An 18,621-nucleotide genomic window follows, 5' to 3' on the forward strand; every position below is an offset into this window, starting at 1 on the left:
TTTCATAGAGGTGTAATCATAGAATGGACGCCAAGCCAAAGGAGGAGATATTAGGAGGAGTGGGTTTTTTGTGGAAGGTAGTGATGACAGTGATTTTGAAAGGAAGGTGGACAGTACTTGAGGAGAGGGAACCACTTACCCTGTCATCTAGCATGTAGCCAGGGAAGGGAAGTTGGGGTAGTCAGCGGTTTAATAGTAATTGGGTCAGGTCAGCAAGAGGTGAGTCTCATGGACAAGATGAGCTTGGAGAGGGTTTGAGGGGAGATCAGAAACTAGCGATAGATGCTGGTTCTGGGCTAGGGCAGGGAAGAGCTTAGTGCACACGGGAAAGCAAAGGTAGCAGCAGAGGCAGCTGAATGATTGATCTAAATCTTAATGACAAAGCAGTTTGGTTCAATGGTATGGCACATCCAGTGATTGACGGCTATACCTGCTGTGCACAAGATATGCTGAAGTTTGCACCTTGAACTTGAGGGAATGAAGATGGGGATCAGACTTATAGTACAATTAAATAATTATAGAAATGCTGATTTAATTTAGTTAGCTCTACCAAATATTTTATTGAAACACAATATATGGATATTTAGCCTTAATATTTACGTGAATTTTGATTGATTTTTAAAAATATTTTTATTTCTCATATTTTCAGGAATCAGATGCTTCCAAGAAGAAGGCTCAGCTCGTGGGGGAAACTGAAGAATCTATACCACCTGATTACAGATTTACAGAGCAACCTGATCCTAAGGTTCAGTCCAACAATTAGTTTGTATTAAGTCAATATTTGTTTAATACTTCACTACTTTCAAAATATTTCTAAATACAGAAAAGCAAGAAACGTTTTGAATGTAAAAAACTTTTGTAATTATGGTACAATAGCAGAAGTGATCCTAAAATCACAGTAATTATAAAAGTGTAAACACTGAATGGTTAATCTAAAACTAAAGTCAGTACAGTCCAATACCCTCCATTGATTAATCTTGCTATATAATAACTAAATGCTGCGGGATATTCAACTTACTGATCAAATGAGGTATACACTGATGTGTGTACACCACATTTACACTTGAGTGATTTCTCTTCAGGATGCTGAACTATAGACCATATTTACCATATTTGTGTTGCTGCTTTACCAGCTGCTTTCAATTCTAAATATTGCTGATGCCCCTAAGAAGAATCTGATAAGTTTGTTTTTTGCAACAGGATAAAGGTAAAACGGCCTCTTCTTCTACTGGTCCAGGAACAAAACCAAAGGTAACAGGGAAGGTAAAGCTCAAATTATGGTTTTTCATGAACGAGAATTTGGTTCCCTGTAGTAAAACCCTTCAGGACTCCTTTCCATAAGTCAGTGATTCTGATGTCCTTATTATATTAAGGGTAGTGGTGGAAGTTTGTTAGAGGATACTACTCCATTCAGTGCCAGGGTTAGGATCGGCAGTGATACTCCAGTTATTGTCTAAGATTGGAGGATTCCACACTTGCACATTCTGAGTTTTAGAAGAAACAGAAATGGCGAGTGTGTGTGGCCTCCTTCTTAACGTTGGGCAGGAGGACAAGAGCAGCATGAAAGTACTTAGAACATAAAGTCAGAGATGAGGAAAGGAAATTTGGCTCATCACTTCTCCTACCTTCTAAGATGCCCCTTTGGAGGGAGAGGTCCTTGTAGTGGACTCCTCTCCATCCATTTTGGTCCTCAGCACTTACCTGCTAAAGGGCCCTGGTCTCAACCGAGGCTTCAGTGGGACATCACCTTCAATCTTCAGGGCGCTTCTGCCCCTTTAAGGTCCCTCACCAGCTCTTCTAGTGCTTTACCACCATCGATATACCACCCACTCTGCTGTTCCACATGCTTTATCAGTTGACTCAGGCTGGCTGAGGTAATCTGCTCACCAAGGAAAATGGGGCATGGCATGTGAGGGCCTAAAAGGACCAGAATTTAAAAATCAGGGAGGTAAAGAGAGATACCAGCCATGCCATTTTTTAAAAATGTTGCCATAGTATTGTGGAATTGAAGCATCTTTATGTTTAAATTGGTTTAATTTTACTTGGTGTATCTCAGATTTGTATTATCTGAATTATGTATGAGACTGATTAAATGGGTCATGTTTATTGACAGTCACTGACACAGACTGAACTGGCAGACATGCTGTCATCAGATTTCGACTCCTGTACTGCAGCTTCACATTCTGTGGCAGAGATCTCCAAGCAGAAAAGGGTATGGCTCACTTCTACCAATATTCCATATTTTGAACCTTAAAATCCTTTTTCTCAAAAATGTTTCATTCTTTAAATAACCCTTAAACAGTCTAATTTGAATAAAATAGTTCTTGGATATCCTAAAATGTATTTAATCGATGCTTATTTTCATTATTGTCAAAAGCAGGGCTGGATTTCTAAGACCCTGGGATTTACAGGGTCTAAACAATGAATTACTTTAAAATTACTTTTATTCCTTTAGTGCTTTATGTGTGGGTGTTTGTAATGTACTTGTCTCCATTTTAATACAAGTGATCCATAGAACATATTTTCATCATTAACCCTATTTGCCTTGGCCTCCTAGAGGCTCCCTGATCCAGAATCAGTGGATGGAAAATCATGCGTTGCATTTCCCAAGCTGTACTCTGAGTGCTGCTGCCCACTCGGGCAATGGATTATAGAATCACATCTCACAGTTCTCTAGCAGATTTTCCCTTTCTCTTTCTCCCCTATAACATAGGAACAGGAGTAGGTCATTCAGCCCCTCGAGCCTGTTTCACCATTTCAGTTAGATCATGACTGATCTGTATCTCAACTCCATTTACCAAAGCACCAAGGGAGCTGACAGCACGTGCATAAATTTGAAGACAGACTGGATCAGCTTAGTCTTTTGAAACATCTTTTATTCTTTGTTCTCGGCCTTGCTGGCTGTTTGATATTCTCAATACCAGGATTCATGCGCATATGTACATACTGATGTTTTAATAGAGCCCTTTCACTTGAGCTTTCCATAGTGGAATAGCCCTGCCGCCAAATCACATTCTGTCACTCGAGGGAAAACTAAAGGAATCATAGATTACAGAATTTACAGCACAGTAGAAAGCCATTCAGTCCATTATGCCTGAGCTGGTGCTAGCTTTTCAACTGGAACTAATTTCTTCTTATTGCGCTTGGCGTAAAGGAACTCCTAGGCAGAGCCAATAGAGGAAAATCGAGTGGGGAGGATCATACACCTCTAGCAAAGCCTGCCCAATTATTCATCCATTAAATTAAATGGGCAGATAATCAGGACATATGGTTCTCCCTGCTCAATTTTCCTTTATGCACTGTGTGCAGGTGATCCTTTATGCCAAGTGCAAGAAGAGGAAAATTTACCCAACTCCTTAATCCCAGAAAGGGAAAGGTAGCACCTGAATCCTGGCACCAATAATATCTCACAACCAACTGTGAATAAATTGGGAGAAATTCATCCAATAGTGTGGATTCCTGGGATCCCATGGCTCGGGCGTAGTTCTCAAGCTGGTCCGAAGTTGTGACCTCACTTGTTTCCAATGGAATAATTCAAGTTTACTTTCCTCATTGGGCCTTCTCCCCTGCTAGGCTGCCCTGCTGAAGTCACCAATTCAGGGGTTTCCATGCAAGTAATAAAACTAGCATTAAGTTTAATAATTTTCTTCATAGAGTGGTTGAGTGCTTACATTCAGTGTATTCCTCCAGAATTCTCTTCTATTTTAATATTCATTGTGAAATGACATTTGCTTCATTGGATAAAAAAAGTATTTGTGCATTGTAGCCTAAATTTTCCAAATATATGCTGTCTTTTTTTTAAATTACTTTGTTTTTCTTAATAAGAATTCAAATAAGATCTCAAAAAATGTATCCATACAATGAAAGATTACAGCAGTATCCACATGGAGCACATGCATGCCACTGAACAAAGCAATCATCCAAACTGCATCAGTAAGTTATGGATGATGGGTTTAAATCTGCAGTTTTGCACCTGTAACTATGAGCTAATGCGTTCCCACAGGCAGATCATAAAACTGGAGATGTAAGCAAGGCGGCTTCATCCGTAACACCCCCCAAAACCAGTGACGTAGGACCTAAATCACCAAAGGTAAAGACAAGTATGAGCAGGAATGCTTTAATGTGGAATATAAAACCATCCCTAACTTCACACCTGAACTTATAACTTTGTAGAATTTTTACCTTATATGCAATGGTGAATCAATTGTGTTGAGGAATTGCCTGCTACATAGAAACATGAGCTGTGTGACCCAAAATTGGAAAGTCTATATATACCAGCAAAAATAGAATAGAACTATTCCTGAGTTCGCTGAATGTCTGGGCAATGCATTAGATTTTCAGTTTCTCCTCACCAGAAATCCTCTGTATAAATGAGAATAAAGCTCAAGTTTAAAGGTAGATTTCTCACTAGAAGGAAAAGGCCTCGGGTTTTGAGCTGGAACTGCGGTGGAGCGAGACTTCTGCTTACCAGTCTAGCCTGGCAATGACCCCCATCCCAAATCCCTAGGATGAATTCATTAGCATAAAAGGTGGTCACTGTGCCATTTATGGCACTATCTGGACATCTGCCCTGCGGGGGTGTGTGGCGGGAACAAACTTTTGGAGCAACACCCTGTCGCTGTATTTGTGGGGGGGATGAAGGCTGGTATGTCTGCATGCTCCTCCTGGCTCCACAAAAATTGTCCTTTCCGCTATCAGAACCTCCATGGCACCCCCCTTTTATTAAATACTACCAGCGCAGCTCTGCAGAGGAGCACTGGATCTCCCAACTCCCCAGTCAGCGAGGCGCCTTTCAGCACTGCAAACAAGTGGACAACTTGCTGCGAAAATTTTAATGAGGCCCGACCATGAAAATGGTACAATATTTTTGGACTGAGGGGGATGGATACTTTTGGCTGCAGTCCCAAAATGCTATATAGAATAGTATGGAATCAAAAGAGTTTATTGGTCTATCAAACCTGCTGCCTCCAGCTGACTACAATTGATCGGTCATGGACTCTTAACTTACCTCCCCAGGGAGATAAATAATCACAGATAGAACTTGCAAGATTATATTTCAACTTTTTTTTTTACACAGACTTCGTACAAAGTTGACAGCCAAATATATTTTGTTTGTAAAATGAGCAGCACTAGGGTCTTGCATCATTATATTTTTGCACTATGTAAAATAATGAGAGCCTGAATACATATACATGGCAAAATGTATCTTCCTACTTGTTCGTGCTCCAACTTGGAGCTCGGAAAGATCTGAATAGAAACAAGCTATTTTATATTTCAACCTACCGTATATAGTGATAGCTTATTGCAATATTTGTTTCACCTTATTTATTCTTTTAAAACAGAAAAAAGATCAATCTACTGCTAAATCTGATGCAAAGAAAGGTCGTAAACATTAAAGCCTGCAAAACAGGTAACAAAAAATATGAAATGTTCAAAGTAGGTTCTTAGTATCTTAGAATTTCCTCATTTGTTTAACCTCATATAGGATATTGATATCTTCCCAGGTAAAGAGGCAAAGATAAACCAGCTAGAGATTCAAACTGTAGCATCTCTAAGTATGTCAGGGCTTCTTGCCACTGCATATAAGACTGCACCTATAATTCTTTCTATCTCATTGCAGACCTACTGTTGCCCCAGTATTCCAGAAAGTTTGTTGTTTTCACTATTCATCATTTTTATCCTCCCTGCAAGCCCACATTGTCGATATATTGAGGGTGATTTTAACCCACCCTGCCCAATGGGAACAAGGCAGTTAAAATCGCTGCTGAAAACCTGTTCCTGTTTGCTGCCGCTTTAGCTGGGTCCTTTTTTAAGGCGGCTGACGCACCCACCTGACTCAGACAGAAACTTCATTAATGCATGCAAATCGGGGTCCCATGATGTCATTAGGACCCCAGTGACATTTTCACCGCCAATAGAGCGGGGCATCTGCCACTGCCACCCGCTCAGTGAAACCTGTTGCGGTAGGAACAGTGGCTCTAAAAGGTAAGATTTAAGCTTATCTTTGTGGGGCCCTACAAGGAAAGTCCAGGTCTCTGTTGCGTGGGCAGCTCCAATTCCCACCCACGAGATCCTACCCCCAACCCGCATGAGTTACCTGCTGGAGGAAATTGCAGCTTCTCCAAGACTGGATGACGAATAAGCAATCTGAAAGCGTAGAGGCAGTGGAGGGATTGAGAGTGATGTTGGAGAGGTAGAGGTAGGCGTCATCAGTGTACATGTGGAAGCTGACCCCATGTCGGTTGATGATGTGATCAAGGTGCAGCATGTAAATGGATATTTGGGGGAGCTCCAACATGATAGTGTAAAGTTGGAAAAGAAGCCATTGCTATGAGGTACTAGGACTATGATTCAATAGGTAAGGGTGAAACTAAGTGAGGGCATTAGCACCAAGTTGGACAACACGTCAAGGAGAGGCATTAAAGGAAGATGGTGCGGTCGACCATGTCAAAGACTACAGATTAGTCAAGAAGGACGACGAGGGATAATGTACCATGGTCACAGTCACAGACAATGTCATTCATGACTTTGGTTGGGACCATTTCAGTGCTGTGCAAGGGTCTGGAGGAATTTAAACAGGAGCTATGGGAGAGCTGGGTATGCATCTGGGAGGCAACAAGACATGCAAAGACGTTGGAGCGAAAAGGGAGACTGTAGATGGGATGGACAGAGGGGTTGAGGTGGTTTTTTTTAATGAGGAGTGTTGCTGATGGTGGGTTTGAAAGGGAGGGCAATGGAAACTCAGTAGTGGGAAACACTTACAATGTCAGCTAGCATGGTGACCAGGAATGAAAGGTGGGTGGTCGGCAGTTTAATGGGTATAAGGGTTGAGGGAGCAGGAGGTGGGTCTCATGGATTAGATAAGCTTGGAAAGAATAATGGGTGGTGATGGGAGAAAAACTAGAGAGAGATGGTAATTCAGGGCGGGTGGGGGAAGAGGCTTGCAAAGGGAAGGGATGGATGCAGCAAAGGCTGCTGGTCTGAATGGATGGTCTCTGTCTTGGTGATAAAGAAATGCTGAGTTCCTCCCATTTGTTGTTCAAGGTGAGAGTGGAGGGGGCAAGGGAGAAGGGTTTAAGGAGACAGTTAACAATGGAGAAAAAAGTGGGGAAGTTATCTTTGCCCTCCAGCAGGATCCTAGAGTAGTGGGCAGTTTTGGGGGAGAAGAACGAGGCTCGGTGGAGCACAGTGTGGTCCAGTTCTGGTGATTGCTGGCTAAGGCAGTTGTGTGCCAAATAAACTCAAGGCTGCATACCTTGGAGTTGAGGGACAGAAGATGGGCCTTGTCCCAGGGGGAATGATTAGGATGGGAGACATTGAAGGTTTCACTGGGGACAAGGGCTTCAAAGGTGGAGGTGAGGGAGTGTTTGAGCAAATCAACAGCTGCGGAGGTATCGTCGTGAATAGAGGACAAAAGGATAGGAAGTTGGGAATCCCAGCCCAGTCAACCTTGCAGTCTTGTCCTTACCAATGTCTGGATATTGGCGCACAAATTTGGAGAGCTGTCCTGCAGACTAGTAAAGCAACATTACGGTGGGAGATTCTGCCGATATTATGGTGGGAGATTCCGCCAAAATTATGGTGGGAGATTCCGCCAACATTATGGTGGGAGATTCCGCCAACATTATGGTGGGAGATCAGGGAACTCTACCAAAATCTACCTTAGCACTGATTGGGTTTATTTTTGTATTTTAAATTTAACGGATTGTTTTCTTCCTCTGCAGGTCCTGGTTTAAAAACTGACCACTGTGCAAATTATTATTTTTTCATTGGGAATGTGCCTCTGTATAAATATCTGTGGTTTTCTTTCAATTTTCTAAAGAGTTGCTGTAACACGATTTATGGGGATGTAATGAATGTATTGAACACTCAAAGTTGAGCATAATAGAAATTCCAACTCAACTTACTAATTCTAGCTTTACATCACTGTATAAAACATTACATGCTCTCTGACGGTCCTCAAACTGGATTTATATATTTAAAAACTTAAATCTTTTTTGTAAGTGGGAAGGAAATGTTTACCGCTAAAATATTTTGTCACAAAAAAATGTTACATTTTTGATGTGAGGCAATTGCCGCAGTACATTAATCTGTGCAGATCTTGTGTTTTCAGTCTCAGTCAGGAAATGTCTAAAGACTATGCACAGTAAAATGTTTACTTTGACTGTAAAGGGCTGAAAGAGCTGTCCAGATATTCTATATTTTTCCTGATGCTGCATCACATAAAACATTTTGTTTGGAACGCAACTGTTCAAGCATACTTCCGGATTATGGCTTTGGGTGTATTACAGAACCTGAATCACGTGGTTAACAAGAGAATCTGAAAATAAAATGCAATGAATTTACAAAGTGTGATTGTCATTTTATTTGTATCTCGACTTAATTTAGGGGAGGAATTTCAGTACAAGAAAAAGTACTTTTTAAAAAATGCTGAACATACTCAGACCATCCCCAGCACATTGATGTGATACTCTGTAAGCATCGTTTATAAGCAGGACCCAAAAGATCGGGCCCAAGGCTCTTCACCTGAGGATGAATATCTCCTGACCGTCCAGTTAGCAATGTCTTCCTCATCATGTTTCTTGTCTCAAAGATTGGACAAATTGTTCTAGACAATAATACTCTATTAAAGCTGTTATGAGATCAATAAATAGCATCTGATATTCTCCACATTGATTAGGTTTAGAAGTGGAATTAGTAAGTCAAAAACTCGAATAGCAAAAAATATTCTTTGTTTTGAACCTAACTTGGAAGTAACTGCATACTTTACAAAAGAATTCATTATCCTTAGCTAGTTTCCTGTAGCAGGAACTTGGAACTTTCATCCTCACCCTTACAGGCTAAATGGGATTGGGAATTTGCTTTATGAGGAAGCATAGGCACAAACCTGCAGCTACTGTGGAACAGTATGTTGGAACGTGATATGGTTACTCTACTGAGATTTATTGCTCTAAAACTGGAAGCACTGATTTTCACTGGTCGCGGATACTGTTTATGCACAAAATAATAGATTAGTGATCAGAGCTTAATGGCAAATTAAAAATAATTTCACTGTACCAAGAGTATTTCACTTTTTTTCAACATAGCTCTCATTCAGAGTTCAAATATTCAAATGCTGAAGAACTGGACAATAAAGCTGTTCCACTGTATCAGAAACAAATGTGTGGGAAAATTCTATGATTCTACAATATTGATCTCTGACTACTTATGAAAGTAAATTAATTTTACTGAGTGAAACAAAAGTAATGGATCACACGATTAGAAGCTCAACATTTTTAAAGAACAGACTTTTATTTTCACACTTAGGAAATCCATTGCTAACAAATAAATTGCTGTTTTGCATCTGAAGAAATCATGTTACATAAATGTACAGTTCACTCACTACCACATACAGACTGGCTATATGGGAAATCAGGGGATTTGGCAAGTACCAGTTTTTTTATGTAAGAATCCTGCATCCTTTCGGGGGAGCCAATCTGCCCCTGTTCACAGCACACTAATTTCAACCTTGTATTATCACAGCATGAGCAACAGCCTGACACTGTGTAGCACAAGTGTATCTATTTATGGTAGAGGTACTGTGAATGGCTTATTACTCTGCTTATTCACAGGCTGATTACATTTAGAAGACATTGGGGATAATTTTCCATGTACACTGGAGGTGGGCTAGTTTCCCCATCACCAGCTGCACTTAGAAATTTACCTGCAGCATGAGCTCATTTTAGCTACTATCTCAATCACTTACACAATCTAAAGTTTCATTCCAACACTTCGCTGAAAGTTGTATTCAAAATACTACCTTAAACAAAACTAAAAAGATGACCAAAAACTCTAGTCGTCATGATCGGTGAGCCAGTTTGTGTTGTATAACTGCCACTCTCAGGTCAGTGTTTGAATTAGGTTTAAAATCTTGACATGAAATGCTACATCGTCTACAGCCCATCACCAGTCAGTATCACAAAATCAACGGGCCAGAAATCGCTCAGAGCAGCGAGACAACGCTCACCGCCGCTCCTGCAAATTTAATTAACGAAAATACTGCGGGCCCTGTGGCGTCGAATTGCTTGAATTTGAACTTTAAACAAAATGTGCGCTATCAACCCAGCCTCTGAGCAGCGTGAGTTGCCGCGCAGCTAGAAAAGTCTGTGAGGAGAAGACACGCCCACAAAATCTGTCAGGAAGAGAAGTCACGCCCACAGATTCAGGCTGCATTGCTCAAGCAGACAAGCAGACTTCATTCATTTAAAGTTAGTATTCTGGATGTCATTGTAAATAAAAATGTTATTTTTTATAAAAACCCAAAGAAATAATTGAATTAAATTAAAGAAGCAGAAGAGAAAAGTAAAAACATTTTTGACATTTTTTTTAAATGACCAAAAACTATTAAAATAAGGAGTAATATGAGACTCCACATTTTTAAAAGTTAATTTTTGGTTGTTTGGCAGTCATTAAGACTAACCGCACTGTTAAAACTTAGTCTAGACCTGGTACTTTTAAGCGTATCTGTTTGGTGGTGTAATTAGTTATTTTCCAGCTGGGCAGATAAGCAAGTTTGCACTTTTTCAATGATTTCTCTGATTGCAACATGCGATGTCCCTTTAATTCGAAGTTGTCATATTACCGGCGAACCACCAGGAGCAAGTTCCGATTTCCGTGTTTCACTGAGCATGTGCAAACGCGGGAACTTGCACTACTAAAAACTGAGTGCACTGTTGAGCTCCTCTGTTATTTCGGGAGCGATTTCTGGCCCAACATTTTCTACAAAATATCTCTTTATTTCACGTTGTAAATAATCCAGTCAGCATATGAAATAAGGCACTACATATTTTTCCAATTATTCATCCTCCTGGAAAATTTGTACATGGATATGATTGAACTAACCGAGCACCTCGATGAAAGCACTCAATATCCATCAGGTTCTACTTGAGCATACGGACTGTAAATTAGTTTTAACCCGCATTTATAAACAATGGGGATGGACATTAGGCAGAGATCCAGATACACCAGATCCTGGGCTTATGTGTGGGATTCTTTGAGACCTTGGCAGGGGCAAAGCCTACACCAAACTGTTAGTAGACCAGCAGCATCAGAGGAGCAGTGACTCGGGAGTTCCCACAACCCTGGCCTTCAGAGGGACCCGGTGTAGAATCAGCAGCAATGTGCCTGGTGAGACCAGACTCACCCGCCTGCCAAAGGGCACATGTGGACTCCCACCTTTGGGGTCCAGGCCTGGATCATAACCTTGTCCGCCAAAAAAGGAGCAATTTTCTTTATTTAACTGCAGGCCCCCCCTCTTTCCAGAAACCAGCTCCTGCAGTTTGACAGCGCGTTTATATGGGTCTATGATGCTTTCAGTACCGTGGGTGCGGGGAAGTTTATACAATGGAATGTAGCCAATTGAGGGAGAGTCACACATTTCCAATCAGCAGCCCTCCTGTAAAATAAAAATGCCAACCCTCTTAACTGCATTTGAGAAACAAAAAGTGGCATAAGATATTCACTCAAGCTTCATTTGGTCTGGTATCTCACATGAGTACCTGTTTCATGCCCAGTGAGGCATGAGTCCATTTTTCCTGTCACATGAGCTTGCTCAGCACTGCTTGGGAACAAGTTTTACAAGTTGTTGCCTAGGAACTTAGATGTGAGTGCTTCATACTGCTCCATATCAGAAGAAAATACAGGCACAGTCATGTTACTCCACAGCAAGCACACCTATTAGTTTATGTCCTTGGCAGTAATGTGCAATAGTGAGAAGCTCAGAAACAGCTAGCTGGAAGAGGAGTTGCTTCTGACTAAAAGAATAGAAAGGAACAATGAATTACATTGCAGTTGGAACATTGAATCAAGACACACAGTGTGGCTAGCACTGAAACCAGAAACCATTTCTCTATTTTGATAAAGCTGCTGACGGTTTAAAGTTTAGATCTGTGCTGTTATTGAATAGCTCACCAAAATATGGTGGGGGAATTTTCAATTCTAGACAGCCTTCGTTTCAGATTCTAACTTTACAAAAAGGCAAGCCATATCTGCAAAAATACTCACAATCCAGAAATAAGAAATCATAAACTATAGTAGTGCCTCACAAAATAAAACGCAAAGATAAAAAGCTTGATGATTTGCCACAATTGAGGGGTTGTCTCCCACCAGGGGATAATCAGGAGTCTCCCTACACTTAGTCTGATTGGCCTATTTATGTCATTTAAATGAACCAAAAATGTTCTGATAATATCCATTTCAAAAAATGAGATTTCCTTGAAAAATAAACTTGCAGCTCAACTCTTGCTAGTCTGCTGACCTGAAGTTAAATACGCATGCATTGTGAATTTGATCAGTTACTGAACATCCAGCTAACAACTAATGAATCTTCTGGATCAGAACCCAATACCTATCAAGGGTTACCTGTGATTTTGACAATAAAGGTGCAACTTACTTTCTCTCTAAACATGGTGGCTAAAACAGAAGGTCACCTTCTCAAGGCCTTCTCTAGGTTGAGCCTTTAGAGCTAAGTTGGCTCAGGTTTTAAAATACAAAAGGCCATATTCTGCTCGCTGCCAAAATCACTTAACTCTGATAGGCAACACTGTGATCTGCACCCCTCCCGCCCAACTTAAGTCTGTGAAATGGGGGTTCTGCCCACTGAGTTTTCAGAGTTCCAGCCAACCAATGACCTACCCATTTCTTTAAGGGACCCACAAATGGCTGTCAATCAAAGTTACTATCCTGAGCTGAGAGTCTACCCTTTGATGTGGGGCCATGAGGCTCTGAAGTCTATGCGTGGTTAAGTCCCCGACCCTGCGAATGGAATAGAATGGCACTCTGGACCATCAGGTGTCACAAGGAGCCATCTTTTCACAACAGCATGAAATGTTTGAGATTGTACGTAATTACTCTCTTGCTAACTAACATTTTAAGCAAAAATACTACTTCATCACTACTGTGCAAGCCTAAACAAAAATGCATCTTGAGGAAAATCTAATGGACCATCCAAATGGTTTCAGGCTACTGGCTCACTGTTGAAAAAGATGCTGTGTGCAGCCTTGGGAGTTAACCTCTTACACGCTGAATCTAGCATTCCAGAAAGAAAGAAAGACTTGCATTTATATAGCACCTTTCATGACCTCAGGACATCTCAAAGCGTTTTACAGCCAATGAAGTACTTTTGAAGTGTAGTCACTGTTATAATGTAGGAAACGTGGTGGACAATTTACACACAGCAAGGTCCCACAAACAGCAATGTGATAATGACCAATAATCTGTTTTAGTAATGTTGGTTGAGGGATAAATATTAGCCACCACCACTGCTCTTCTTCAAATAGTGCCATGGGATCTTTCACGCCCACATGAGAGGGCAGACAGGGCCTCAGTTTAACATCTCATCCGAAAGACAATACCTGTGCCAGTGCAGCACTCCCTCAGTACTGCACTGGAGTATCAACCTGGATTATATGCTCAAGTCTCTGGAGTGGGACTTAAACCCACAACCTTCAGACTCAGAGGCGAGAGAGCTACCAACTGAGCCACAGCTGATACAATATTACATTAATGTTAAAAAATCTAATCTAAAAAAAAATCTATTTCACCATAATCCATCTTAAAGAAGAAAAAACTTGCATTTATATGACATCTCATCACCTCCTTGAGACATTCCAAAGCTCTTCACATTTAATAAATTACTGGCATTATTGCTAAAACATTTCAACTCGTAAATGTTAAATGAATTCAATGACTAAAAACACTGCAAATTGTTCTTTTTGTAAAAGTGGTGCATTAATTCATTAATCAAGTGAGTTTCATTAGGATTGGAACAGATTCAAATTAGAATACAGCAAGCAACTAAAATGTCTTCATTCAGCATAAATCCAAGTCCTCTTAAAACATTTGTAAACAATTTTACAACACCAAGTTATAGTCCAGCAATTTTATTTTAAATTCACAAGCTTTCGGAGACTTCCTCCTTCCTCAGGTAAATGTTTCAGGAGCTCCTTGAAGCCTACGCATTTATACATATAGAACAATACATGGTGTTTACAGACTGCCCCTGCAACTGCCCGTTGCCAAGGCAATCACCGTGTTCAGACAGAGAGGTGTCACCTGCAGAACCCCCGAATACACATTCAACAAAAAAACAAACAGGGAAAAAAAACAGAGAAAAAAAACAGAGAGAGGCAGAAACATCCGGAAGGCAGAGAGAGCCAGCAAATGACCCATTATATTAAAAACAGATAACATTTGTTCGCTGGTGGGGTAACGTGTAGCGTGACATGAACCCAAGATCCCGGTTGAGGCCGTCCTCATGGGTGCGGAACTTGGCTATCAATTTCTGCTCGACGATTTTGCGTTGTCGTGTGTCTCGAAGGCCGCCTTGGAGTACGCTTACCCGAAGGTCGGTGGATGAATGTCCATGACTGCTGAAGTGTTCCCCGACTGGGAGGGAACCCTCCTGTTTGGCGATTGTTGCGCGGTGTCCGTTCATCCGTTGTCGCAGCGTCTGCATGGTCTCGCCAATGTACCATGCTCTGGGGCATCCGGCATCTCCACATCACTCTTAAAACATAGTAGTTTATGTAATTACATCACTAAGGCCAGTCCCAGATGATCTGCAGGCGGGAAAAGAGGACCTAATTTTATCTCACAAACATGGCTGGATTAGCCTTTAGATGATATAATAACAAGGGTCAATAACTAACTGAGCATGTAATCAGGCTTCAGACTCTGAACTTCCACATGGGTACTGCCAGTCTCCCACTGTAACTCTAGTGGGAGACCACTGGAACCCCCGAGGTAACGCTGTTTACGCCATTTCCCTGGGAGTTCCACTGGTCCTACCTCGCCCCCACCCCCTCCCCAACTCCCCAGAGTTATGGCAGGAAACTGGTAGAACCCCTGCAGAACTTCAGGGCTTACCAATGTGGTAGGCAGTGCCTGGGATGAATGGTAGCAGAGGGTAAAGGTTGGGGGCAGGTCACTTGAGCATTTGTTTAATTTTTTTTAATGCACTTAAAAGGAGAGAATGTTTTGTAGGATTTCTATCCCTTCAAAGGATGGAAAGGGCATGTGGAGTCTTTGATATTTAAAAAAATATTGGTGTCAAGCAATATATTAACTTATTTAGCGGTCACAAAAACTGACTTGCAATAAATAAGTTCATATTTATTGCCTCTAATCTCCCACCTATTTTTTTGCCCTCATCAAGGTGAGATATTAATGCTGAGATTCAGTTATATTCCACTTCAGACACCCAATATCAATATTGGACATTCCAGGTCAGATTTAGAACAGTAAAGTTCTTTTCCCTAACAATACAGCTCAACCTCAACCTCAGAAGACCATCCCTGATAGGAGATTTTCCCATTTCCCAGACCAATTATCCTTTGCACTCTCTGAATCAGATTGCTATTTAATACCAGTTTTGTGCTGTGGTAGGAACTGGACTGACACTGCTGAAACTCACTTCAAACAAGATTTTTATTCCATCATTCTAGGCTGTATTTCAACCTGCTCTAAGAATCTAACCCGTTGCACCTAGTCCTTCTATCTGCCACCCTAAACATTCACTCCCTTCACCACCAGCGCACCAGGATGCACTGCAGCAACTCGCCAAGGCTTCTTCAACTGCACCTCCCAAACCCGCAACCTCTACCACCTAGAAGGACAAGAGCAGCAGGCACATGGGAACACCACCAGCTGCACATTCCCCTCTAAGTCACACACCATCCCGACTTGGATATATATTGCTGTTTATTGTTGCTGGGTCAAAATCCTGGCACTCCCTACCTAACAGCACTGTAGGAGAACCTTCACCACACGGACTGCAGCGGTTCAAGAAGGCGGCTCACCACCACCTTCTCTAGGGCAATTAGGGATGGGCAATAAATGCCGGCCTTGCCAGTGATGCCCATGTCCCGTGAACAAATAAAAAAGAACCTTTCTAGCCAAGTAAATTTATTAACATAGGCAAAAAAATGCTATATTTGTACCAATAACAGGCACAAGAAAGGTTTTGAAACCATACAAAATACGTTTAATTATTTGCATACAGCTGTTTTAAAGGCACAGCCATTATCCTTCAAAGATTCTTAAATAAGATACTAAGAATCACCAATCACATTGATTTCATAACTGCCACAGCCCCTACCTTGGCATAAGTTTCTTTTCAGTGTTTTGTTGGAGAAGATGCCAGTAGGAGAGATGAGTAAAGGTTTTAACAGGGCATGCTCTTTAAGGATAATTGTTGTCAGAACTTTTCTTTTATTTGATGGAGTTATCTGCAGACCTGAATATTTTGCTTTTAAGAATGCAGTCTACAAAAGTTACACTGTGGGAGGTTTAAACTAGAATTATTCTAGAATCTAGGAAAACTCTTTTTCAAAATGCCTGAAGTGTTTTACTGTGGAATTTTAGTGGACCGTGTTTTTTTAGTGCCTGCGGCAAAAACAAAAGTGCTTTAAAAAACTTTAAAACTTCACTGTCACAATTTTTGCACTGCCTGCCCAAATATTCGCCCGGCAGCAGATGCAATACCTGCAACGGTGTGCAAAGTACTACACTATGGGCTTCACATAGTTCTTTTTAATCTTTTTTCTTTTTCACCTGATATGATGAGTGATGATGATGTTACTGCATCACCAATTGTCACTGGACATTGATTTTCAAACCTGATAAATATCATTTTACCTGAATGATGATACAACTTTAAGATAGTATGTGTGCAGACTTTTAGAAAACTTTAACTATAGGAAGGAATTGTCTCGTTAAGGGAGGTGAGGAATGGAATAAGGCTGCAGGTCATTGAATTAACCAATGGATTTTAAATTCTTCAACCATGTACTGATCTTAACAAAATTCTTGTCCATCCATCGGATGTTCTCCTCAATTGTTTCAAGTGCCTGTTGGACACACCGGAGCTGTGAACCATTATCCTTCAAAGATTCAAAAAATCTTCGGACCTATAAAACAGGTTAATTGAGATTTTTCTTTTTGAGTGAGAGTAAAAGGAGTTCATAAAAACAAAAGCAGCTGGTTAACAAACACATTACAAACAGCTGTACTCTGCAAACCACACAGCAAGTTCCACACAAATGCAGCACTAAACTATATCTCCTCCAAATTCTACATTACAAGCAAATAATTTACACAATATACATTCTACAGTTCTGTAATGTTACATCTTGTGATCTGTTCCAATTGTTACATATTTTTATCATCAGTTACTAACTTTACTGCTGCAAAAGAGTGGGATAAGGGGAAGGGGGGTTAGGGGAGAGAACGAACGAGCTAAGTAAGCATTACCACACTGCCTTTGAGTAGGAACCGCGGAGTTCCCTTAGTGGCCTTGTGGTAGCACAAAGCCTTAAGGACAAAGTGATCATAAATTTGGTTTTTGGTCTTTGCTAAGTTAGCTGATCACAGTTAAGGCAGCAGTAGAGGAGCCCACATTTGGCCTCAGAAATCCTGGACTAGGGAGGAGCAAACCAGCAACTCTGCCACATAGCAGAGTGTGTGTGTGTGTGTGTATGTGTGTATACATGTGTGCTTATGCATGTATGAGAGAGAGAAAGAGAGATTCTCCCCACTGTCTGGGCTCACATATGAAAAATGCCCCTTGAGTGAGGTACTGGAGAGCTGCTGTCACCCATATAGAGTCAGACCCTTAAGAAATGAGAAAAGTGGAAAATTAGAAAAAAGGCTACGGACTCTGCATTGCTGGATAGTTATGTTGATTTTACATATGAAGTAATATGAGGCAAGATAGTAAAAAGAATAAGTAACCTAACATGAATGATGCTCTATTTTTATATACAATTGTATTTTACTGTACAAAAGACATCATTTATAAAAAAAAGGTAACTGGTAATTTTTACTTTTTGACTGGCTACCTACCTCTTCAAGCTTAAGCTTTGTTGAATACTGAGATGTAACACCAGTCACAATATGTGCAATTGAATGTGATCCAAGTTCAAACCTAAGGATTAAATTAAATAATGAGAGCATTCTGTGAAAAGATTGTTTATGGCTTACAACCTAATTTGTTGGAACAAAATCTTGAAGCTCTGGAGCAAAATGGTTTTATTTTTACCTTTTGAAAAAGACAGCATCATGGGTGGCTCCATTCAGATAATAGTGAATAACCAAAACTTGTTCCATAAGCCATGTTCTTTATGTGGCAATGATTCTCTCTATATTATAATATAATCCCCATGTGTATTTATGGTTTTCTCTCTAATTCTGCATATGTTTTTCTATCTTTCCTGCCTCAAAATGGCTCGGACATCCCGACGCTGGCTTTGGGCACATGGTGCAGCCACTCTATCGACTTCGCGCCTGTTTTGGGCATATGTCTAAAATTGCCCCCATGTGTCTAAACTACTCTCGGTCTCTCCATGTGCCTAAACTTCTGTCTATCTTATGGGTCTGAACTTTTCTGTCTCTCCCTATCCCACGTCTGAACTTGTATCTCTCCTTCCCTCACTCACCCCCACGTCTGAACTTGTCTCATTCTATTCCCCCCCTCCCTCATGTCTGACCACCACAAAATGCATGAGATCAATATTTTTAAATACTATTAATCTATCCTGGTTTTCCTCATGGTAAGTAGTTGTCTGTTTTACCTGTCTGTGCTGT

General features: G+C 40.8%; 2 protein-coding genes across 13 annotated transcripts in view; one reads left to right on the top strand and one right to left on the bottom strand.

Annotated features, from left to right (window-relative positions):
• cast (calpastatin) overlaps nt 1-8,349 on the top strand; it is a 199,675-nt gene extending 191,326 nt beyond the window's left edge. For 8 of the 10 annotated variants that reach the window (XM_067982866.1, XM_067982872.1, XM_067982876.1 and 5 more), the window contains 6 exons: nt 650-745; nt 1,201-1,263; nt 2,114-2,212; nt 4,004-4,090; nt 5,343-5,410; nt 7,725-8,349. In XM_067982866.1, the coding sequence (XP_067838967.1) occupies nt 650-745; nt 1,201-1,263; nt 2,114-2,212; nt 4,004-4,090; nt 5,343-5,396 (399 nt within the window). In that variant the 3' untranslated portion in view covers nt 5,397-5,410; nt 7,725-8,349. The remainder of the gene's footprint in view (nt 1-649; nt 746-1,200; nt 1,264-2,113; nt 2,213-4,003; nt 4,091-5,342; nt 5,411-7,724) is intronic. The other 2 variants (XM_067982868.1, XM_067982870.1) reach the window with 2 other exon arrangements.
• A 919-nt stretch (nt 8,350-9,268) lies between these two features.
• LOC137320900 (endoplasmic reticulum aminopeptidase 1-like) overlaps nt 9,269-18,621 on the bottom strand; it is a 96,908-nt gene continuing 87,555 nt past the window's right edge. For all 3 annotated transcript variants that reach the window (XM_067982878.1, XM_067982879.1, XM_067982877.1), the window contains 2 exons: nt 17,881-17,962; nt 9,269-16,946 (listed from right to left, as the gene is read on the bottom strand). In XM_067982878.1, coding sequence (XP_067838979.1) covers nt 16,794-16,946; nt 17,881-17,962 — 235 coding nt within the window. In that variant the 3' untranslated portion in view covers nt 9,269-16,793. The remainder of the gene's footprint in view (nt 16,947-17,880; nt 17,963-18,621) is intronic.

Source organism: Heptranchias perlo, chromosome 4 (genome assembly GCF_035084215.1).
Source record: "Heptranchias perlo isolate sHepPer1 chromosome 4, sHepPer1.hap1, whole genome shotgun sequence".
NCBI lineage: Eukaryota > Metazoa > Chordata > Chondrichthyes > Hexanchiformes > Hexanchidae > Heptranchias > Heptranchias perlo.